The following is a 24,747-nucleotide window of genomic DNA, read 5'->3' as shown; positions in this document are numbered from 1 at the left end:
CATCACTGAGGCCTGAAGCAGGAGTGTGTAAGCGTGGAGAGAATGGTGTTTTTTTTAACCTCTCCACTCAAATCCATCTCTCCACACAAATCCATCACAGTGATATTTTATTGTTGTCAAGCTTACGTTATTGTCGCATGGTAATGCTTTATAGACCCATCATTCTACATTAGTAAGTACGTGACCATACAGTGAGGACAAACCAAAGTAAAGGACTGTTCAGTGTCAACTTAGAAAACAGTAGTTTGGTAGAAATTCGTATCACCCAAGTCCATTTATTCTGGGGCTTAAGTAGTAGAGTATGTTGCAGCCACTGCAACTATTATATTGTGCCATGTGACAAGCATGATCCCGAGCTTCGATTCAAATATGATCACAACTACAAGCAGCAATACCTTTTACAGCATCATGCAGCAGCATTGTAAGTTAATAGGTAAACAGTCACTATGAACTGCTATTGCAACTATATTTGTATGTAATGCCCTGGAATTTCCAACCATGCATATTTACAATTTTCTGTCAATCATCTATTCATTATAAGTACCTGCTTATCCAATTACAGTGCTGACATTCAGTCAGACAACTATTAAATACCCTGCATGTGTTCGGACTCTACATGTACATGCCGAACACTCCGTCACGTCCACTCGTAGAATCAAATACAGTCCAATCAAATATCTCAGCCATACGTTCTGATCTCACAAAGATAATAATTTGTACACTTAAATGATTTAATTAGAAATTTGATCTTTATTTATGGTTTTGACTATATTGAGAATTTGTATAATTTCAATAATGCGGCCCAGTTAAATATTACTGGAGGCTACAACATCAGTAATAAACATGTTGTTTAATACTGACCGGTATATTAGATTTTAATCAGTTGTGAAACCAGGTGGTATATGTTAAAATGTTATAATGACAAGGGGTGATATACAGTGCAGAAACAAATGATTCACTCACTATTCACTCAAGCAAGGTGAGTAGCTACTGTGAATTACAAACTATATTCATTTCCTTTACAGCTTTAAAGGTGCTTTGTATTAAATTCCCTTGCTTAGTTCAGCATGATTTAGTTTAATAATACAGATCTGGTTTGATCTCACAGGGTAGTTATCAATTAATCATTTTATATTTGTAAAGCACATATTCACAAATCACAATTTGTCTCATCCTCTGCCCTTAACCCTCATCAAGAATGAGGAAAAACAAAAAAAAACGTTTAACAGGGGGGAAAAAAGTAGAACCTCAGAGAGAGCTACTTGTGAGGACGTCAACAAAATAACAATATTTCCATAAGAGAAATAACAGAGGAGTTTAGTGTCAAGTTCCAAGTTCAAGTTATCATCTTTTTTGGACAGGACATCCCGGTTTTTGCAATGTTATGTTGTTGAAAAAACAACTTCAAATTTGGTATAAATGTGAATCAAAGGTCAGGTCTGGATCAAAGATAACTCCTAGATTCCTGAAGGACTGCTGGAGGCAAGGCGGATGCCATCCAATTTAGCTATATCATTAAATAATTCATCTCTGAGGAGTTTAGGGCCAAGTATTACAACTTCTCTTTAATAAGTCAATGAGAGAATATGGCGGATCATCCAGGTATTTATGTCCCTAAAACTTTGCTAAAACTAATTTACAGTTTCCCCTGGTTTCATAGATAAGTATAACTGGGTATTATCTGTAGAGCAATATGAAATTTCCTGATTATGTTTCCAAATAGAAGCTTATATTTGAAATAAAGATTTTTAAAAAAGTAACAGTGTGTGTATGCATCAGGTAGGTTCTTTTACTGAGTGTGTGACCCTGTGTGTCTGTGTGCAGGGTGAGCTATCGTACAGCATATCGCAGAGGAGAGAAAACCATGTACCGGAGAAAGTCCCAATGCTGTCCGGGTTTTTATGAGAGTGGAGAGATCTGTGCCCGTGAGTATCTTCATTATGGTTAAGAAACTGTTGTTTTTTTTAGCACTTTCACTCACACCTGGACTCTTCAAAACTGCAAGGAAAGATACCCAGCTAACCTAATAAATGAGGTACTCACAAAAGGACAACATTAGTTTTGATGAATGAAGTCATTTTGGGACACAGGTGACCAATTCAAAGAAAGAAACCTGGATGAATGAGTAGAGTAGTACAACAAATTCACAATGCAGGCTTGTGAATGGGTTGATGAGAACGATACTCATGACCTCCACAGCGACCACAGCTAAAGCTCAACACGAGTGCAGTGCTCGTTCCAAACCTGCCTGTTTGGAACGGGCTGGTTGCTTGGCCTGTGTTAAAGCTCTAGAGCTATTTCAGAATTACCCTTTGTCATTAGTGAGTCCTCCTCATACAGTTCTACAATATAGTCACTTTTTTATTGTTAGTGTGCTGGACATTGTGCAGAGTGAGGTTAGAAAACATTGTGTTCATCCTACCTGGTTTATCTTCAATGTTTTTCATAGAATGTTAATGTTACATTATTGTTCACATGTGTGGTTTATATAAACGGTTGAATGATTGACTTAACTGGTGTTATTTTTTAATACGTTGCATATCGGTTATGTCAGAGGTCTGTTAAGCAATTGACACAATCTTCAGACCTAAGTTCACAACTTTTCAAAAATAAAAGCTCTTTAATTCAGCTCAATGTAAAGCCTTGCAGCAACAAAACAACATTGTGTTTTTACTTAGAAGACAAATTTCTATGAACGTTTATGTCATTCTCATATGGTGAAATTAAAGAATAGATGCTGCAGTTTATCCGAGGATGTAAATTATGTATGTTTGCCTGTTCATACAAAATTTTATTTATATTGAACGTATCATGTTGAATTGGATCAAACTCAACCACTGAGCTTCCCTGGGCCCTTAACAATACATAAGTCAAGAGTGAGGCAGATAAAGGGTTTTCAAGATATACGCGTTCCACATACAGACAGGCAGGCAGACATTTGTGGAATCAGTAGGTAGATTATAGATTATACAGCTGCTACATACTGAGGGAAAAGACACGCAAGCCTCAGTTGAAAGACTGTCACTAGTCAGAAAAACAGACCCTGTGTCTTCTACATGTGTTGTCGTTACAGTGATTTCACGTCGTTGAGGCTACTGTGTACCCCCCCCCCCCCCCCCTCCCGTCAGTAGCTAGCAGGCAGTGACAGGTGCGAAGTCACTGCGGCAAAAACAACAACTGGTTTTCAGCAGTCACAGTAAAAGAAAGAATTGTGTTAACACATTTTCTAAGTAGTTGGTGATAAAAGAAACTTTGATTCATGCAGGGATGTGATATTGTGGCCCTGCAGGAGTTCAGGGGGGGGATTTATTTTGGTGTGAAAAGACTCTGTTGTATGAGCAGCCATCACATGCTGCTCTGTTAGACTCACTGAACCCCTGGACAAAACACTGCAGTGAGGAGGATCCGCTCCATGGCATTTTCCCATAAGGAACTACATTAAGGTTGAGGTTAGTTTGGATAGAGTTGATTTGCCTGCTGCCCTTTACATGTTGATTTAAAATATCCAGTCTTGTTAACAAAATCTTGTTAACAATGGGCCTCATTCAACAACCTTTCTTAAGAAGGAATTTCTTCTTTAAACCCACTTACCAGTTTTTTTTACGAAGATTCTGACATTCACCAATGTTTTGTTATCTGGGATTTGTTCTTATGTAAGAACAGAACCTGCGCACACTGAAGAGCACTCTTACGCACACCTGACAACTGAAAGGCTTGTGCAAATATTCAATCATTGTGTTTTTTACTTTTAATTCTAAAGTAGTCAAATGAGATTTAAATTACCATAATATTTGATCATTTTTATCTTTAAAAAAGACAGACAAGTTTCAGTGCACATTATAATCTTTTTAAATGCATGGAATTGTTGAAGAAGGGGACACACAGAAATGAACACCAACTCTGCACTTCCTCTCAACTCAACAGGGATCTTTACCCTCTTTCAGCTCTTCATTTTGGTTTTGCATTACACAGCTGTATATTTGGCTATTTGGTATATTTGGCTTGTCTCTCAGAACTAGTTCTAAAGATGTGCTGTCCGACCGTGTTGGAAATTGAACGTGTTTATAGTTGCTGTACTGGAAGGCAGAGTGGAAGGCAGCCGGGATAAGCCAAATGGGACGATGGTGCATATTTTCAGTCTCTCCAGAAAAACATTCATCGTCTTGCACTTGTTTATACACACGACATCCCGGAGCACGAATCCTGCTTTAGAGGTTTGCTGAAGCACTTAGCACTGAAGATCCAAATAGTGTTCTCAGAGATGGAGGAGACCAAACCACAGTGTAAAGGAGAGTAAACATTTGACTTTGATTCATCGGGGGGGACACAGAAACCTCTCTTATTCAGCTGTTGTTTTCTTATCTGAGTTGGAAAACACTCAAGGAAGTCAAGGAATTTACTGTTATTTGCATTTACATACAATGAAACGCTGTATACAGTAATACCATCACACAATGGAACTAGTGGACATCAAAACAATAATAAAAAACTTAACCAAATAGATTTAAATAATTAGAAGAGCGAGTACAGTGGGTTGAGTAGTGTTTGCCTTGATGTTGATGTTAGTGATATCACTGGTATCTTCATATTTTCGTATTTTCATCGCTACCCAATGGTAGCGATGAAAATAAATGAAAATAGCTTAAAATGTATATAGTTGCTTCAGGTCAAATTAAATCACAATATTAAACTCCTTGTGAGAACACTGAGTGGTGCACTCATGGAAATTAACCACATATTTGACAGTGAACGTCTTAAAGCATTTGAGCAAAAACAACCTTTTTTGTACCTTGTTTTTTTGGTATGCAGTCTTCCCAGATCACTGACCACTTATTTGGTGCCATATACATGAAGCTTAACTTAATAATATTTCAAATGTGTGCAGTTACCATCTTGTCCTCATGTCCGGTCTGCAAGTGGTCAAGAACAAAAACAATGAGTGATTAAAGACATTGTAAAATCAGTGTTTTGAAAGTGGGCCTCTTATTAGATATGCATGACAACAGTTTGATTGAAAATCAGTTTATATCAGCTCTTTATGAAACATGTGGCTGTTGTTTCCAGCCAAAAGAAAGTGAAGACTAATAACTTGACTGGCAAAGTCTGCTCGTAAACAAAGTGGTCCAAGTCCAAATATTTATGACACAAATCATTTATACTCAGAAGGGGGAATAAATCATTTTTTTTGTTTACTGACTGATTCTGATACAGATATTCTTTCTACGTGTTATTGTACCGCTGACTGGCCTGTCTTCCTGTCTCCTCCGTGTCCAGCGTTTTGTGCAGAGAGCTGTGTTCATGGCCGCTGTATGGCCCCTAACACCTGCCAGTGTGAACCGGGCTGGGGGGGCTCCAACTGCTCCAGTGGTAAGTCCTCCAGCTGCTGCTGTCTGTGAGCAATCTTGTCTTTGTGTGTGTGACTCTGTTTTTTTCTGTGAAAGCACTCTGAACACACGGGAGAAGAAACAGATGGTTGTATCATCTTACTGACTGTTCCACTGTACCACACCAACACAGAACAGGAGCGAAACACTTTGCTCTCATGGCTTTTTTCCCTTTTGCCTCAGACTTCAAAATAAAATCGGAAAACTATCAACATTTCACAGGCAGATTGTGATGAATGTTATCGCGAACTCTTGTCAACACCGGCTTTCAGTTTGTGCTTGCTTCACTGTGGTCTGGCTAAGCTCAACGCGCCCTCATTCGAGGCTGATATTACTTTTCAATTGAATTAGTGTGCACAGAAGCTCATTTACAGTTCTGTCTCTCAGACATCAACATGATCTATAACACCCACTCGCAGTCTGTGCAGCCGTCAGCTGCAGTCTTCACTTAGGGCCAGCTTAAACGGATACAGATTTACACGTTTGTTTTTCATGAAAATCTAAACTCAAATCTCTCATTTGCAAAAGTATTCAGACCATTTGTTGTCGATCTAAATTGTACGTTTGCTCTAATGACCCTTGAGACCTCAGCAGCTCTTCATAAATCAACAGTGTTGTGCAAGTTCACACTTAAAAAGGGTTCAGTTCATAAAGATTCAAATGAACTAGTTCACAGTTTAGAATTTTAAACTAAGTTCACAGTCCCCAAAATAAACAATTTCACGTCATATCTTCCATTTTAATAACCTCTTGAAACCCACTAGGCCAACGGTGAACAAAGCAGACACTGACCAGGTAGCATATGAAATGAGGTTTTGTCAACAGGGACCTGCTATATATCTTTTTGGAATGAATAGAAGGTCGGCTAAACGGCCATAACAACCATTTCACCTTAACCTAACACAATTCACAAGCAACTAAACCAGCATTGTCTACACACTGACGATCACGCTACTTCATGCCAACCATACAAGGTGCCCCGACTCATTCAAGGTGCCCTGAAAATTCACAGTCACGTTCAGCAGTTGCAAACTTGTCCTATTGGGACTTGGACCCTTCTTCTCAGCACTGATGTCCCTGTACACTATCTTGCACCCTGTTACTATGTGTGATGTGGTCGTCCTCAGCCTCTGTGCAGCCGGTCCTTAGGGCCTGTTCTTTTTCTTTGCTAGTGTTCTCAGGCTGCAGGACTCAATGTGAGGAGTTCTCAGGAGGCATGAGGAGTCTTGACATAAGCTGCAGGTCATCGGCCGTTTTCTGGTTCAGTTGCTGAGTGACTTGTTCCAGTAGCTTGTCCCAACAACTCACTTGAGCCTGCCCTGAGCAGGATTTGAACCTCCCTGATCTGCTGTTTCAAAGGCAACATCTCAATCCAGATTCCTTCAACAACAGCTACTACTAGTATGATGAGATTCGGCGAGTTTTCCTGTAGCCATGTCTAAATCACATGAATAAGTCACAGAACACAGCACTGATGGAACTCCATACAACTCCTCACTATCTCATCCATTCAGTGATCTGACTGTGCCCGTGATGACAAAAGAGAAGTGCGACTCATGTCTCCTCTTCTCCTCTCATCACTTTTCAATGTCTGGTTGTGCCCTTCTCATTTCTGTGAAGATGTTGGTTGCATTTTGGGAAATGTAGGAGCCAGTGTTTATTGAGCTTGGCCCATACCAGGATCTAAAAGCTAACATACATATCCACCTCTGTTGCTTTGGTGTGGATCGTTCTATTTTAAACTTTCTCTTTTGGCCCTTTCCCAAAGACACGGTGCTGATGTTGTTGCCAAAAAGCCCAGCTCCACAGAATTGCTGTAACAAAAGTTGCAGTCGCTGTAGTCACTAGCTCTGCGAGAGGCTGTTCCCCCTTATTTAGAGAGGAAATGATCAAAAACAGCAGCTGTGACTGATAATATGAATATGAATATATAATAATATTATCTGTTGGTCTGACCGTACCTGAGTAAGAGTGGAGTGTAAAAAACACAGCCGTCAGGTCGGATACCTTCTACCTCTTATAGCTCCAGTGAGCCGAGAACAACGGCCAATCGGACAGCGTTTTGGAAATCCCTGTGTTTTGAACAATGAAGATGACCTAGAACTTTCTCTCAGCTGAGAATTCAAACTATAGTGTAAAGTGACCACATGTAAATACACAGACTGACCAACTGTCAGAAGGAGATGGAATTCATCACATCCTCTTTGGAGAGAAATAAACACAGAGAACCTTTTTCCAATTTATTAATCATCACATTAGAAATACAAAATCAGGCACACATGAAATCCTTTAACAGCAACACACTGCCAGTGGTTGTGTATTAAGTGAATATTAGGTATTCACACAATCATATACAACTGTATATAATTATTTATAATACATAGCACCTGCACCATACTGCTGAAAGATGTATTTATGGATACCCTGGTTTCCTGAACGCGTAAAATTAAATCTTTGCACTTATTAAGTGAGTCTTTTCCTCTGAACAGAAATATCCCATTGGAGATCATATGCTCAACATAATGTCATCAGTGTAATTTCATCAGTTTTCATCAATTTGTGTTTAGTGGTTGAAGCACCAGTTGTTTTGTTTACATCCAACTTGCAGACAGTGTCCAGTCAGTGTCTGTGGGAGGTTATTTTTGTTTCTACTTATGAGCCTGTGAATCTGTCTCCATGCAAGTCTATAAGCTGATATGCATGAGGAGCCCACAGGGTGTGCCCCCGCTGTCTTCAGTTTCAGCCTGTAATAAAGAAGCTTATTGTTGTGTATTGGCCCCAGGGTTCTCCTGGGCCCCAGTAAACCCAGCCAGTCTGTCTGCTCTCACACGCTTCTAAAAAAATATCTCTTGTCACAGAACTTAAAGGAAGTATGGATGACTTGCAAATATAAATCTAAATCGTGGAAATAAGATGATTGATTTTGGAACCATGGTTCCTGTCTCTTAAGCAACGAGCAAAACTGGTTGATAAAAGTTTGGTTAAGAAGAAATTTAAGAGACAACGGATGAAAAGATGAAAAAAAAAGAATCTCACTTTATATTTTTTCAAGATTTTCCAAGCATTGCATTCAGATATCTGTTAAACTGAACTGTAAACATGTTGAACTATCATCCTTTTGCACCTATTAACCTTACTCTGTTATTCTAACCCAGCCAGTACTCACATGCATTGCCCCTAAACCAAGTCTCTACAGTCCCCGCCCCTTCTCTACAGGCCATGTCCTGCTACTGTGTGCTCAACATAATATTTCTGAGCAGCTGTGCTGTGACAAGAAGCTCTGCAGACACCACTCATGGCTGGACAACTACTTATCTTGTACTTTGATTCACAGGGGTTATCACTGTAGTGTTTTAATAAAAGGACGTTAGAGTTCATTCAAAATGAATGTTGCTTTGAACACTTCACTGGAGTTTCAGTGGCTCAAACCTCTAAATCCAATCGGTTTTTGATAACATTAATGTATTTTTTTAAAAGCTCACAAAAATATACGTTTTTTTTTTTTTTTGAAGCTCACATAATTTCCAAAAACAGATGGCCACTGTAGTTTTTATGTCATGTTGATCATGACCTGTGGGGGATGTTCTCAGTCCACTACGAGATACCAGGTTCACTGGCACTGAACCTTTAGTTATGTAATATTTGTGATATTTATATTTTGTTTCTTTAGGTGATAAAAAGGCCAGTGTGAATTTTCAGTATGTATAGTGTAGTATTTATAGTATTAGTATTAAGTAGTAGTAGTATGAATAGTATTCAGTATAAATGATTGAACTTTCGACACTAAATGGTTGATTAAGTGGAGACCTGTTTTTGTGAAATCACATTTCTGTGATCAAGCAGCAAATATGTTCTCTTGACTCACATGAGTCGCCAACAGCATTCAGCCACTGTTCATTCACGACCCCCTCCAGAAACTGAGGTCTAATAACCAGATAAGACTCTGATGCATGGACTGTGTTTTACAGGTCAGTGAGCTTCAACAATATGTCTGAGGATCAATTTGGGGAACAAGAACAGGAAATGGCAGGAGGTTGTGTTCACTGGTGAGCAGGAATAATAGGAGGAGAAAACTGTGTGGTAGCAAATAACCGGAGGCGCTGGAGCTCGTGATTAAAAGTACACATGACAACAGCACAAGATGCTCAGGAGGCCTCAAGTTCAGCTGTGGGAATATACTGAGAAACAGCATGTACTGTATATGCTACAGTCTATGTGTAGGATCCTCTTTTTCTTGTTTTTTTACATACAGTACTTCACTTTGTGTCCTGTTATTAATGGATCCTGGATTTAATTCAACTCAAGTCACACAAATCCTCTCCAATAAACCACATTTTATTTTTCCTGGAAGTTTCCGGCTTCTTGGTCTCCGTACTTAGTCGTGTTTATGTCACCAGCTTCTCTTCCCTCACCTCAGACGAGTGTTGAAGTGAGATTCGATTACAAGGTGGCACTGGAGACACACTGTCTACTCTTGATCGGATCAACCCTGTCACATGTTAATTCTGTATGAACAGGTTCTTAGGCTACGTCCACGTACACTATTACCTTTGAGTTTATCAAAACACATTTTCTGCTTTGTCTATGCCCGGCGTCAATAGTCACCCATCTTCACCCCTGATTGGTTCTTATCAGTTACAACGTGACTTACCAGTGAAGGCAAAGCGTAACTGTAAACAGCTCCACCTTGTTGTCTGTCCCTGCTCTCACTTTTCACCATTGCTGTTCCTCATTTGTAGTTTTGTTCTGTAACTAAGCAACCAACTGCAGAGAAGAGAATCTGCTTCCTGTTTTCGGTCTTTTGTTTCCAGGTGTGTCAGTGTGGACTGATAGAACAAACTAAAGCTAAAAGGTTTGTCTGGATTTTAATTGCAAAAACGTATTCACGTGGACAAAGCCTCAGTTTCCACCTCTGTGCTCCTCTTACTAAAAAGTGAGAGTGTATACACTCAAACATAATGTATCTCAAATCAATAATGAGTTGAGAGATGATAATCTCGACATGACTATGAGTTAGTTTTAGATTTTACAGAAACACATAAGACATTATACAAGACAGGATGAATAATTCTAACCAGGAATAATCAATTGGTCTTGATGTGTAAAATGATGTGTCTCTTAATTTAGTGTGTGTGTGTCTCAATGGAAAGACAAAGAGTGACATTTAAATAAGCAAACAAATGAAAAGCAGTGTGTGTTCTGTGTCTTTACACATATATAGACACCGTACTATATGTGTAAAGACATTGCTGAATGGAGTGTTGATTTTATTGTAACATGATGATAAAACTCTGGAGGATACACATTCCCCTTCAGCATGGGAAAGTGGAAGAATGCTACAGATGTTTTTTCTCACTGAGAATCCTCCGTATCAGTGTGAAAGGCGTTTTCTGTTCCCATGAGTGCACCATGCCTGGTAGACTGGGTAATCACTAAATAGATGGAAAAACATTCCGGCCCCAATCCCTCCTTAGTGAAGAGAGTGAGAGCTGAGCCAACCATCAGCAGCTCAGGTTACCGGCTCAAGACCTTGTGTTACTTTTGGGTTGAAGTGTTTTATGACTTGTTGTGTCTGCACTTCCTCAAATTAAGATGCATGGATGATGAATTTTTGCTCTCAATCAAGTTTTGTTCAGATATCGACACGTGAACTGTTGGCGAACATTAGAAAGTCTAAGGATTCAAAAAAGAAGAAAAAAAACATGAGATCCTTTGTAAGACGGAGTTGCATCCAGCCTTGTGACCAAACCCTGGCACAGTGCAGTCTTTTTTGTTCACAACCGTGTTGAATAGGCCAGTGAAAGGGAACAGTCTGTTCTCCAGCGAGTGGATGAGGAGCCCCAAGCTCCTGGAGTCTGGCCTTTCTTCGATCTAGGTCAGGTTTCACAAAGGTACCGGGATGGCCGAGTTGAATGCAGGAAGGGTTTTACATGTGCATTTTAGTATTTCTAATCTCCACCTCCCCTTTATTCCCCACCCAACCCCCATCTTTCCTCACAACTGTTTGTCACACAGGACCAGACTGCCTGAGGAAAAGGAAGTATGCACTTTTATCAGGGCAAGGAGAAGTAGGCTAATGCAGGAGGAATAAAAGGAGCCTGTTAATCACTTGAACAACCTCAGAATGGTGGAATGGTTGGAGATGGCTGTGTTACTTTGCATGCTGGGCACATAAACACCAGACTGTGTGGGTGCAGTAGAAGAGTGGAGCCCAGCTCAAAGAAAATATGTTTTCATTTAAATAAACAGTTGGTGTAATAATTGTGGCCTACAACACTAATCTAGATGACCAAAACCAAAATAGACAAATATTAATTTGAGCCCCCAAAATACAGTTTTAGTTTGGAAACTCGACTAGCAGCTGTGGATGCAAAGTGTTGCCAACTCCTCCTGCTACTTTTCGCCAGTGCTGTTCCTTGTTCATAATATTTTCTGTAACGAACCAACCAACTGCAGGAGAAGATATAATCTGCTTCCTGTTTACACCGGTACATGCATGACCGGTGTATGAATGTGATATGTGTTTTCAGGTGTGCTAGTGTGGACGGAGATTACTTCTGATACAGAGCTAAAATGCTCATCTAAACACAGATTGTTTTCATTTTAAAACAAGAACATATTAGAGTGGAAACCTCCTCCGATTCCACCTCTGTGCTCTTATCACTTTATCTCAGTGCAGCTCTCAATACTATAGATTATAATATACCTGAAATCCTAACTCATGCCTTGGTTTCATGGAGACTTGATTATTGTAGGTAATGTATTTTCTGTCCCGCCACAAGGTCAAGGTCAAGGTCAAGACCATGGACGGTGGTTCATGATGCTGTGCTGAGAATTTTGACTAAATCCAGAATCCATATTTTTTCACATGACACCAAATTTTGCATGTCAGATTCTATATTAAGGTGCTCTTAATGGCATTTTAATGACACAGAATTCTAAATGGGCATACCTCTCTAAAGTCTTAAACTATAAATTCAATACTGTGCTCTGAGTTCTCAGAGAACAGGGGTCCTGTCTGACCTCTGAGTGAAACAGAAGTCTGCTGGCTGCAGGGCCTTTCCCTATTGCGCCCCTTCCTCTGCTATAGCTCCCTACCGAAATCCGACTGCCTCCTCTGAGGCATTTAAATCCAAACTTAAAACTCATCTTTATGCGTTAACTTTGAATTAGCACCTTATTCTTTTTTTATTACAAGCTTTATTACCTCTTACTATTCTACCACAGGCACGTCTGTCTCACCTTGGTCCCTATGCCTGGTTCTGCTAATGGGGGACTGTTAGGCCCTGTTCATAAATAATACATCCACCTCCATATATCAGAACACAAGTGAGCAGCTCTGTCAGTTAACAACTGCACTTAGAAATGTCCACTTGTGATCACTCAGGACAGATATGTGTCAGTGCCAGAGACAGCCAGTAGCTGATGGCATTATGTTTACAGGTTGTCACTTCACAAAACACCTTTTTGCCCGGTGAACATGTTATATTTTGACATCACCATATAGGCTACTTTTCTCCAAGTGACGAGATCAAATATTTGCAGTTTTGTAATCACTTTAAGACTCAACCACTGAGTTACACATAGAAAAAGATTCCACCTTAAATGTCGCTGGTTGCTTGCCTCTAAACAGCACAGTGAATTAAATAATCATTTTTCAATGGCATTAACATGAACTATTAAAGGTGAAAATGCAGCAAAACATTGTTTCATTCATCATCCTCTTCTCACAGTTTCTTTATTTGTGTTGCATTTATAAAGAAACACTATAAAGCCTGTTAAACTTGGACAGCTTGCATCACATTGTTGCTGAGAATTAAAACTAGTTTAGCTAAGTTTTCACAGTCTAACTTATTAGATGAGCCTGACCGCTGCTACACTGCAGCTTCAACCTGTGTTTCTTAATATCACACTTATAACAGCCTACTGCATCACATGGTCTAGTACTGAGTTAAATGTTTGTCTGACTGCTGCGTAACATTCACAACATGGTCTAAATCACTGACTGATCAGCTTTGTTGGGACTCTAGATCTCCATGGACCTCAAAAACCTTTATTTCACACATATTACAAAACATATATTTGTTAAATGTACTGTATGTACTGCATGTATGAGACTGCAGCTCATTTTGCCCCAGGACCCCTCTTCCCTGGAAGTCATGTGTCTTTCTTCAAGAATATTCATGACTGAACTCAAGAAAACTGTGTTAAGTTATATTGTAAAGATTATAAAACCATGCCTTTAAATTAAATTACTTTTCTATTTCATTGGAAAATGTATAAACATTCTATTCTCTTCAAATATGAAGCCCTTATGTTTCGTTTACTGTCTTTATATGTAATATTTGGTTAAAAGACAATTTAATATGTCACTACTACATTAATTCAGTATTTTTTCCATGGATTCTCTACTGCTGTAGTTCATGAGAGAGAGTGCATCTGCAGTATATTCTCTGCACTACACAAAGAGAAAGAAAAGGAAAGACACATGTAACCACGAGATACTGGGACAGTTCACACAAATGTTTGCATTCTATTCTTTATATTCTGTGGCCAGTCACAGCCTCAGGAGTCAAGACAGCAGTTTTTTAAATGATTATTTAACAGATACATAATTTGATCAGGATCAGAGGTGAAGCTTTGTCGTGAACCAAAAGATGAGGCTCCAGATGAAAAAAAGAAACTTCAGACTGAGGATTGTCAGGTGACCGAAACCCCCCTGCAACTGGTTCGGCACTTCCTGCAGAAAAATACCGTAGTTTTCAGATTATTCTTGACCTTGGAAACTGTAGTCTAATGCAGAAAAGTTATAAGTTATTGGAAGCTCCATCTGCATGAACCTTCACAAACCCTCAAACTAGTTAAATGTGGAAGATGATACATGAAAATGATTATTTAAACTCTAAAAGTCCATCACAGCCAACTCACGTGTGTTCAGTCCTAATATTTGGCATCGAGGCTCTGACCACATCACTCTCACAAGGAAACACCAAACTCAGCACAGCAGGGAGTGACGATAATAACTTTCCCAGTGGGACATATTCTCAAAGCCAACAGGCGGGTGCTGGGTGGAGGTGGGTCATTTAGAACGAGTGCAAATCATTGAACAGAGCGCTGACGGCATCAGTTCACCACCATGATTAAAAGGGGGTTTTATATGTTGCAGTGAGATGTGTTTGTCCTGTTACTTGAACACAAATTGAGTCTGTTGTGTTTATTTTTGGACAGAAATGATCAATTATCGCTAAACCTGCTATACTAATAGCTGACTGTGATAGTATACAGTAGTATACACAGTGTTTTTTATGAAGTCAATGGTCTTTTTCCTAGTGAAAAATCTCACTTGCCCATGAACTTAATATAAACCTCCATGACGCACAGTGCCATAATTACAGGTCTGGTAGTCACTGTAAACCTCCCTGACTCTCTCCTGTTTTGTCCCCAGTCATTACCAGACGCTGAGAGGGCAACAGTCTCTCGATGTGTCCCTCATCAAGATGAAAGACATCTAGAATAAACATGTGGTCCAACACATTGTCAGGTTCATCATGTGGCTAGGGCTTCCATTGCAAGTTGTGATTGGAAAGCCAGATGGATGTTAGAAATCATTCTTGTGTATGAGGTATGGTCTCATTAGGGATGGAAATCCAACTGCCAAAGGTTAATGAGGTGGGGTTAGGTCATGGGCTGCTTGTAGAATCGGATGGCTTTCATGACAGTGATTAGAGCAGGCTTTGGTTTCAGCCCTAAGAATCACTTCAAGTGGTTGACTTTACTTAATTGTGTGGTGGGACACAAGTCCCCGGAAAATCTCTATTTTGGTTCAGGCTGCGTTTTGGCTTTACGTACACAATGTGTTATGACCCCATTCACTTGCTGTACGTTGATGTGTTAACGACTTATTTTCCAGTGGATAAAATAGCAAATTTTCTCTTCAACCTACACTCAATAACCCATAATGGCAAGGTGAAAAATGAAAAAAATATATACTTGAAAACTTTTATTTAAAAAGGTAACCCTTTGCTCTGGCTGCATATCGTGCATGTCAGGTTCATCCTGTTGGATTCACTTATCCGTGAGATGTGTCTAGAACTTGACCCGAGTCCACTTGTGTCCAATCTTGCTTTTTGATTTTCAGCTTGTGACAGTAACCACTGGGGACCCCACTGCAGTAACAGATGTCAGTGCCAGAACGGAGCGCTGTGTAACCCCATCACTGGAGCCTGTATCTGCACTCCCGGATACAGAGGCTGGCGCTGTGAGACCCAGTGTGAAATGGGTACCTACGGAAACGGGTGCCAACAGAAATGTCAATGCCAGAATGGTGCTGCCTGTCACCATGTGACTGGAGAATGCAGGTGCACACCAGGATACACTGGAGCTTTGTAAGTTGAAGAGAATGTGTGAGCATCACTTTGGTGTTTCTAGTCTCAGATAGTGGCACCAAAGTAAAAGCCAGTGTCTTCAGTGTTATGCTTTCAATAAGGTGACGTAAGAAATATAGGATCTACTAGAACAGAAAACAAACACATCTGAAATAATGGATTTTTAAAGTCAGTCAAGTTTTGTTTTTTCTGATGATGAAGACACTACTATGACCTTGTGATTTAGACAAAAAACAAACACACACACACACTCCATTAGCTTATTATTATCCCCCCTGAAAAAGTCTCTCATGACTTTAAAATCGTATTTATATAACTCAACACTGTGACTGGAATCTATGAATATGCTAACTTGGCCTTGCCCATGCTCACCTACATCTACTGAGCCCCACCCACAGATTGACATGATTGGTTTCTTAGGTTTGTGACATCACAAACCCTGGCTGCCTGAATCCATTTTTTTCAGATGGGCATTTGTTTACCGCAGTGTTAAGGTGGAAATACTCAGGTTTAAAAACTTACCATACTGTCAGAATGTTTGTGCTGCCACTACTGTCACTTGCCCTTACTCTTGTTGAGGGTTAAGGGCAGAGGATGTCACACCTTGTTAAAGCCCTATGAGACAAATTGTGATTTGTGAATATGGGCTATACAAATAAAATTTGATTGATTGATTGATTTTGTTTGTCACTCTAACTGAAATTCAACAAACAAACAATATTCTCCCACATGACCTTGACACACACATATTAACTGGAGGTTGTTTCCTTTCTCTTCATAGCTGTGAAGACCTCTGTCCTCCAGGTAAACATGGGCCGCAGTGTGAGGAGAGGTGTCCTTGTCAGAATGGTGGAGTGTGTCATCATGTGACTGGAGAGTGCTCCTGTCCTGCAGGATGGATGGTACACACCCCTAATTGTTTCTGTAAACTCATGAGAAGAATGGCTTATTGCCATTCACACTCACATTTAGTGTTTTGGGCAAAATACAAACAGTACGTTGCATCAGCAAAATCACTGTATTAATAAACAATAAATAGTTTTAACAATAATGTGAAACAGAGAAGCTGTAACAATTATTATTAAGATTATGAATCTTTCCCTCACCAGTCACACACAGCAGCAGGCCTAGAAGTCATGAGGGTATTTTTACAGTTTGAGGAGAAAAAGCTGCTCACATGATTAACAGCTTCGATTCTGTATGTATGTTCCTGTTGTGTAGGGTACCGTGTGTGGCCAGCCATGTCCAGAGGGGAGATTTGGACAGAACTGCTCCCAGGAATGTCAGTGTCACAACAACGGCTTTTGTGTGTTGTCCACTGGACAGTGTCTTTGCACCCCTGGATACACAGGAGAACGGTAAGAGCAACTTTTACAGTAATGTAGCATCCCTGCGGTAACAGCAGCAGCTTCTGGTAAAATCACTATCCCTCAGGTGATTTTGTGAAATTAGCACAAATCAAACCTGTATCCTGTTTCACACAGTATCCAGTACTTATATGTTGTGAGGTCATTATTTTGACAGGTTTTGTCCATTTATTTACATACTGCAAAATGTGTGTGCACAGATCACCTGACATGTCTTACCTTTGTGGACTTTTTAGACCCTTCATTGGTTCTGATCCACAAAAAGATTTTGTTTTTATTGCCCAAAAAGATAAAATAGCTTGTCACCAGTAGGTTAAGACGCATCAGCCTTCAATAAACAGGTGGAAGCTAAGGTCCTTGGAATTTCGACAGTGAAAATTGTTGGGATTAGGCTGGGATTCATTGCAGTTTTTAGGGAACATAAGAACTCCCTTAAGTAGTGATGCTTAATAGAGACATAAATGATGTCGGACCCTGTTGCCCCTGCTAAACTCTGTAGCTCAGGGAGATTCAAGTCTGAAATTCGACCCCTAAAGTACAGAAGAAGTGTTTCGTCCCACTGGACCAGATTATGACATGGTGAAAAGTCAAATTTACAAAATCCAAATTAAATTATCTGCGTGTGCTATAAACCTCCCCCACATCCCACAGAGAGAGGAGAGAAAACACAAGCAGGAAGCGTAGTCAGTATTTTCACAGACAAATCTCAGCAGAGCACCACACGGGGCTTCAGGCCCATATAATTAGCAATATCAGAGAGCATGCACCATATACTTAAGCAGACCAGTGACGAGACAGGAATAGCCTTTCCAAGTGCACTTTTATGACTAAATGAGGGTTTAAGAGAAGCTGAACATTATGGTATAGCACTGTTTGGTGCTGGGCCGGCCATGGCACACCCAAACCCACTGGAAACCATTAACAAGACGATAAAGGGAGAGGGTGGTGGGGCGGCTGGCACTGCTTATTGACAATGCTTTGCAGGAATGTAGATGACAGGATTTAATAAATGTTGAGACATGACTGATCAAATGTAAGAAACACCACACTGACTGTCAAGTTAAGTGGATCCCACGGCTGTCATTTCCTGAGTGGTAGCTGTTTGCCACATTAGCTCTGTGTTCCAACAAAGGCTGAACGAGCTGTGGATTCACCAGAGAGCCTGTTCACTGCAGCCAGTCGTGTGTTGGGGATTTACCTTCTGCTCCGCTCATGGCTGGATTGAATGGTGATGTACTGTAGATTAGTCTGTACAACTAACACTGCTCCAGGACAAAACACCGATTTATGATCAGTGTAGTATAGAATCAATAGGGTATTCTAACATGTGTACTCTCCTGTGAACTGCTTGTAGTACAGTGACCGTTAGCCACTGATTGTGAATTTTGTTGTCATTATTTTTTGCCTTCATATTCACACTTTTTAAAAAAATCAATTTGCATTTGGCACACCTTACTCAGGGACTGTCTTATACAATTTTTGTATGTACTGTATATGTATATATATGTATGATCAAATGATAATACAGGCATACATTCATACATACATTTTGCATGAGCAATCAACAATCATATGTGAGTTTCAGTTCATGTCTTTACAGTTTAGGCCATAGTCCTCCCTTTTAACAGAGACAAATAAGAGACTTTGGAGCTGATTGTGAGGGATCCTTCTCCCAGGACAGACAGAGGTGTGATAGATGCTAAAATAACAACATTCATGAGAAAAGACAGCATCTAAGAGGTGTGTCAATGTTTAAAGTATTTATGCAAAAGAAAATAAATGTCTGACAGAGATGAAGGGAGCAGTAGTGACAATTGTAATGATAGCGGTATTATCAATAATAGTAATTTATATGAGTTGACATATTGTATATCATAATCCACGATCACGATCCACAATCCTGGGTCTGAAATGATAAAGTACAAGCTGAAAGCTCTGGCTCCTACTCTACTTTTACTTCTACTGAGTTCTGGGAGCACAGTGCTGTAGTGGGGCGATGTGGTGCTATGAGCTCTTCCAGGTATGATGCCATATAATTATGGGCCTTTTCAAACAAAAACATTTAATACTAATCTATGTTAATTTATGTTACTGAATATTTATGTTGTGTTTTTTCTGCTACTATGTTTTTTGAAACAAATGTGTTATTTATTATGTACTAAACTAAACTAAGCTAAGCTTTCTAAGTGAGAAGGAGAATTTTGAATTCTCTTTTAAATTGAACAGGAACTCAGTGAAGCTGATACAGGAGAAATGTGATCTCTTTTCCTGGTTCTTGTCAGCACACGTGCTGCAGCATTTTGGTCAAGCTGCAGAGTTTTTAAAGACTTACTGGTGGAGCCTGATAATAGGGAATTACAATAATTAAGTCTGGACATAACAAAGGCGTAGATGCTGCATTGAATTACTTAAAAACTACAACATTTAGCTTAAAGGTTTATCATCAAATCACATTTTTTCATCCTAAATAATCTCTGGTAAACATTTTATAGACATGTTTAATATGACTGTGAGCATACTTCGATCTTTATGAAAAGACTTTTCTTAGGAGGAACAATTATAATAACAGGAACAACATAAGCAGGTATTTGATTAAGGTTTGTGATGAAGCCTTCACATTTTCTAATCCACGATGGATACTGCTCTGCCTTCTGGTTTAAACAGGTGCCAAGACGAGTGTCCTGTTGGAACTTATGGTGCTAGCTGCGCAAAGACCTGTCGCTGTAAGAACAACAGCAAGTGCTACCACACCAACGGAATGTGCCTGTGTGAGCCAGGGTACACAGGCGAGATCTGTGATGTGCGACTGTGTCCTGAAGCGCACTACGGCCTCCGGTGTGACAGGAAGTGTCCGTGCTACCCCCAGAACACACAAAGGTATGCAGGGAATAGTGTTCACACTTTGTTCTAAATGTAGTTCATAGGGATTTTTGTATTATTTCCATTCAAACATACTGAAAAAGACAAAAGAAAGTCTTCACAAGCCTTCGCCAGTTTGTTAGTGTGATCTTTGTTCCTTTAGACAGCAGACTGTGAGCCAGTACTCAGTCAGATCTGTTAGGCTGGCACAGCTGGTCAGGCTGCATGTGTCCGGCCAGAGAACAGCTGATCTGCTGATCATCAATGGGACTGCTGTGTCACACAGACCAGCTGTCAGTCAAACACAGCCACATTCCACCTGTCGCACTGCTGATAACCCCCACTCTGCTGGCATGGAGGGAAAACCTCCTGGAGACCTCCAGTCACATCCAATCAGCTTCTACACCGTTACAGTTCTGTTACTCAGAAAAAACTTGACAAACTGAAACATCTGGGTCCCAGTTTGACTCAGATTTAATTCACTGAAAAGATTTTTCTCTTACTCTCTCTGACTTTACCTATGGTCTGCAAATGTCTATATTATAACGAGTAAGTAGGTACACTACAGGTAGAGCATAAGAAACACGAGGCAGCCAATGTGTTTCATTGTAGGATAACTTTGGGGCACAATTTCCCATGTTGTTGTGATGTCAAAATGATTGACAGGGACAACATACATTTTGCATACATGCTTTTTAAATGTCCGTGCATAATTTGTACACGAACAATCAACAATCATAGAGGGATTGCACATTCGTTATCCAAATGTGGGTTTCATTACTGTACACTTTACACCATAGTCTGTGCTTCATAGTACTGTCAAACACTAATAACAATCTGTGGAAAAAACAAGCACCTTATTGGACGTACTTTGGCAACTGCCCTGTTGTTTACATTGCAGCACGGTAACACTGTCGTACTATTCCTGTTTAATGCTGCACCCAGAAAGGTGGGGAAATAAGGCCCCATCTTTGTTCTCTTTTGAACCTCCACTGGTATCTACCTATTCTCAGAGAACATGGAGTCTTTGGGTTTGGTGACTGGCTACTCTCTGGAATGCCAAAGCAATAAGGGATTGAAAACAGGGTTAAACAGGGTTTAAGTGGCATATGAGGTGACAGGTTAAATGTTGAATCCCTCATCAGCTGATTGTCAGGTGGAAGGGATGCTGCGGTGAACTTAAATCTTTCCAGTTTTTAAGTACAATACCTTTTTCTGATGTCATTCAATAGCTTTATTTGTTGGTATTGTTCTTTACAGTGCCGCTTTGTTTATCTTCCACAGAAACCCATTGGTTCATTTTAATTGATTCAATTAAAATGAAGTGAAACCCTGTCCACACGGCACACATGAGCACCGTGCCAGTCAGGTGCACCCTTTGAAATTTGGAGAAACTGAATTTTAGATGTGGTTGAATAATGTGTTTTATGAAAAGATTCTTTTTAAGCACACTAAACCTCCTGAGGCATGGCAGACCAGCAGTGATTCACTGATTGTTTTCAGACATGCACTGAACTCCGAACTTTCTCCGCAGGGTCTGTATGTGTGAACGTAAATGTCAGCGTGAGAGCCTTCTGAGTTCCTGCTGACTTTCTCTATGTGGCCCCCCAGTATAAAGTCAGCAGAAACTCTGGAGGAGTCGATGTGAGAACACAGATCCTCTGCAGGTTTCACCACGAGCTAGTGGGGGTGTTGAAGGGCGCTTCTAACACGCAACAGATGCAAAAATGAACACAAATTTAAATATTTAAATCTCTCTAGACGAAACAGCGGTGTCATACACACAGAAGACAGCAACAGAGATGTCAAGTGAATTTGTGGAGATAACAGCTAAGACTGGTGTCGATGGGCTGTAAACAAACATCTGAAAACGACTTTACTGCTACGTAGGAACAATACATTTTCAGAAGGAGCAGTATGAGCACCACTAAGCAAGCAAAGTACAAACACAATCTGTAATGGTATGTTCCTCTCTCTTGTCCCCAGCTGCCACCCGATGTCAGGGGAGTGTACATGTCAGCCTGGCTGGTCCGGCCTCTACTGCAACGAGACGTGCACCCCTGGATTTTATGGCGTGTCCTGCCAGCAGGTGTGCCAGTGTCAGAATGGTGCCGACTGCCACGGTGTGAGCGGACAGTGTATCTGTGCTCCAGGCTTCACGGTAAACTGTCCTCTAACATTTCAGGAAGTGAATGAATGCTTTAGGTCACAGATGACGTTTATTTATTTGGCTTATGCAGTGCAGCATGTGGCAGACGGTGGCTTCATCTCCTCTCTGCCACTTTATACTTTATGAAGGGAAAATACACAAAATGTTTCTTTTTAAAATGACAGTTTGACAGTCAATGTTCCATTTGCTCATTCAGGGCAGCTTGAAGGTGCTGTCACTCAGAATATGGCTCTTTAGTCACATCTAGTGGCGGCAGTTAGACATTATAGCGATTTCAGCAAATGTTGGTTTTCTTCTATCCCTTTTTTTCTTTTGGGGTTTTCTAGCAGGCATGAATCAACTAAATGTTTTAACTGGGCACACATTAGACACTACTTCCATTAGATACACAGATATGGGGAGAAAAGCAGGTAAACTGTACACAACCGTCATAAAGGAGGATTTACTGCAGGGGTGTTGCATTAGAGTTAGCTAGGTCAGTGTAATATGTATGTATATTTCATGTGACCTGCATGCTCTGAGCTATGATGTCAGTCATACATACATACATACATACATACATACATACATACATACATACACAATGTGCAATGAGGAAGAAGAGATGTAGAAAAGGCAGCTTTGATACTCTTATGGGTGGAATGCAGCAGATGAGTGATCACGTGTCTTCGGTGCTGTTGACGGCCGAGCTGTGTGTTTGAAGAATGAATGGTATCGCCGCAGTCGGCTGTAACCATGTGTCCGCTGACCTCCTCAGGGTCCCAACTGCTCGATCCCGTGCCCAGCAGGGACACACGGAGCGAACTGCTCCTCCAGCTGTAACTGTAAGAACCGAGCTCAGTGTTCTCCTGTGGACGGATCGTGCTCCTGCAAACCAGGTGAGGAGAGAGCTGAACCAGGAGGAAGAAGACAGCATATACAGGACATGTGAATGATATGAAATAAATATGTATGATATAAATCTGAATGTGAAATGAGTCGGTAGTGCATCATTTGACATTTATTCCAGGTTATTCTTTATTTCATTCCAGCAGTTATTATTATAAAAGTCAGTTTTCTTCTCACAACACGTGATAACTGTGTACAGTAATAGCCTTAGTGATTTTATTATCTCATCTTTCTTTTTCTCTATTAATCAGGGTGGCATGGGGTGGACTGCTCCATCAACTGTCCCAGTGGTACCTGGGGTCTGAGCTGTAACCTCACCTGTATGTGTGGGAATGGAGGATCATGCAACGCCCTGGATGGTCACTGTACCTGTGCTCCTGGCTGGAGAGGAAAGAAGTGTGAACTCCACTGTCAGGTGAGAGGAGATGGATTCTCCCACAGCTTTAAAAAAAAGAAATGGCACTTAGTTTAGCTCAGTTATGTTTTGTTGCTTTGCCCACATTTGAACAGGAGTGGAAGTAGAAGAGATGTGAAAAGCATGAAAACGTTCTCTGTGAAGGCTCAATTACTGCTGCTCATCATGTGATGTGTTACTGTGATGGGGCTCTTCCTCCTCCTCAGGATGGCAGCTATGGTCTTGACTGTAAAGAACATTGTGACTGCAGTCATGCCGATGGATGTCAGCACTCCTCTGGTCACTGCCGCTGTCTGGCTGGATGGACCGGTAAGACAGAATTACATGTCCACATTGCTGTTTTCTCTACGTATGTGCAGCGTGCCTAAAATATCAGTTATCATTGAGCCCTGCTCTCTTTGTGGTTCAGGTTTTTCTATATCTTAAAAAATCGATTGTGTCCAGCTGTTATGTGAATGAGGCTGAATGAGAGATCTTGGATTAGCAAAGATAATAATTTGAGCCTAGAGGACAGAGAGGATGTTCACACGTTTGACTTACTCTCTCCTACTGGCTGACAGAGGTCTACGTTGTTTAAATAAAACTGAAAATTCAGCATTTCTGGGAATATACTTTCTGCTTTTTCAGAAGGACAGATAACTCTAATGTCAAGTGTTAAGTAGCGAGAAGAAATCAGGACATTGTTATTTACTAAAAGACTGGAAGGCTCTGTCCACTTACCAGTACGTCTAAATGATCATAAGCTTGCTGATGAACTAGTTTTATCTCATTTGAGTTGAGCACTGGAAATATTTCATTGTAAACAACAGCTGTGTGCAGAAGTACAGAAGTACCTGGCAGACATTATGCATGTGTACTGATTTATTACTACTCAGTGTTCAGGTATAGAGAGAATACAGTCAGTATACAGATATCTCAGTACACACTTTCAGGGTTTTTCCCCTGTCTTCATGGACAGCATGCTGGACTTCCTTAGAGAACATGCATACAGTCTCCTTGAAGAGGCCTTTGTCCCTGCTTCACTGGGCTCCTCCCTGCTTGGCCCCGTAGCTGGATCGAGAGCAGGTCATCCACTAACCAGAAGGTCTGCGCTTCGATTCCCATCTCCCCCATTGGCGAAAGTCTCCTTGGGCAAGATACTGAACCCCAAATTGCCCCTGATGGCTGCGCCGGCCGTGTGTGAATGATGTATGACAGAGAAAGAGCTGCACATAGATGGTTATCAAGACTAGAAAAGTGCTATATCCATTTAACTCAGAGACTTAACAGGAGAGCGGAG

At 40.5% G+C, this 24,747-nt stretch overlaps 1 protein-coding gene across 1 annotated transcript in view; it reads left to right on the top strand.

Annotated features, from left to right (window-relative positions):
- Window positions 1–24,747, top strand: part of megf10 (multiple EGF-like-domains 10) — a 45,655-nt gene that overhangs the window by 12,869 nt on the left and 8,039 nt on the right. The window contains exons 4-13 of the mRNA XM_034602730.1: window positions 1,825–1,925; window positions 5,275–5,367; window positions 15,523–15,769; window positions 16,551–16,671; window positions 16,991–17,127; window positions 19,801–20,013; window positions 21,982–22,156; window positions 22,923–23,043; window positions 23,305–23,468; window positions 23,675–23,777. Of these exons, the coding sequence (XP_034458621.1) occupies window positions 1,825–1,925; window positions 5,275–5,367; window positions 15,523–15,769; window positions 16,551–16,671; window positions 16,991–17,127; window positions 19,801–20,013; window positions 21,982–22,156; window positions 22,923–23,043; window positions 23,305–23,468; window positions 23,675–23,777 (1,475 nt within the window). The remainder of the gene's footprint in view (window positions 1–1,824; window positions 1,926–5,274; window positions 5,368–15,522; window positions 15,770–16,550; window positions 16,672–16,990; window positions 17,128–19,800; window positions 20,014–21,981; window positions 22,157–22,922; window positions 23,044–23,304; window positions 23,469–23,674; window positions 23,778–24,747) is intronic.

The sequence above is a fragment of the Hippoglossus hippoglossus genome, chromosome 12 (assembly GCF_009819705.1).
Source record: "Hippoglossus hippoglossus isolate fHipHip1 chromosome 12, fHipHip1.pri, whole genome shotgun sequence".
NCBI lineage: Eukaryota > Metazoa > Chordata > Actinopteri > Pleuronectiformes > Pleuronectidae > Hippoglossus > Hippoglossus hippoglossus.
This window is presented reverse-complemented; position numbering and strand designations above follow the sequence as displayed.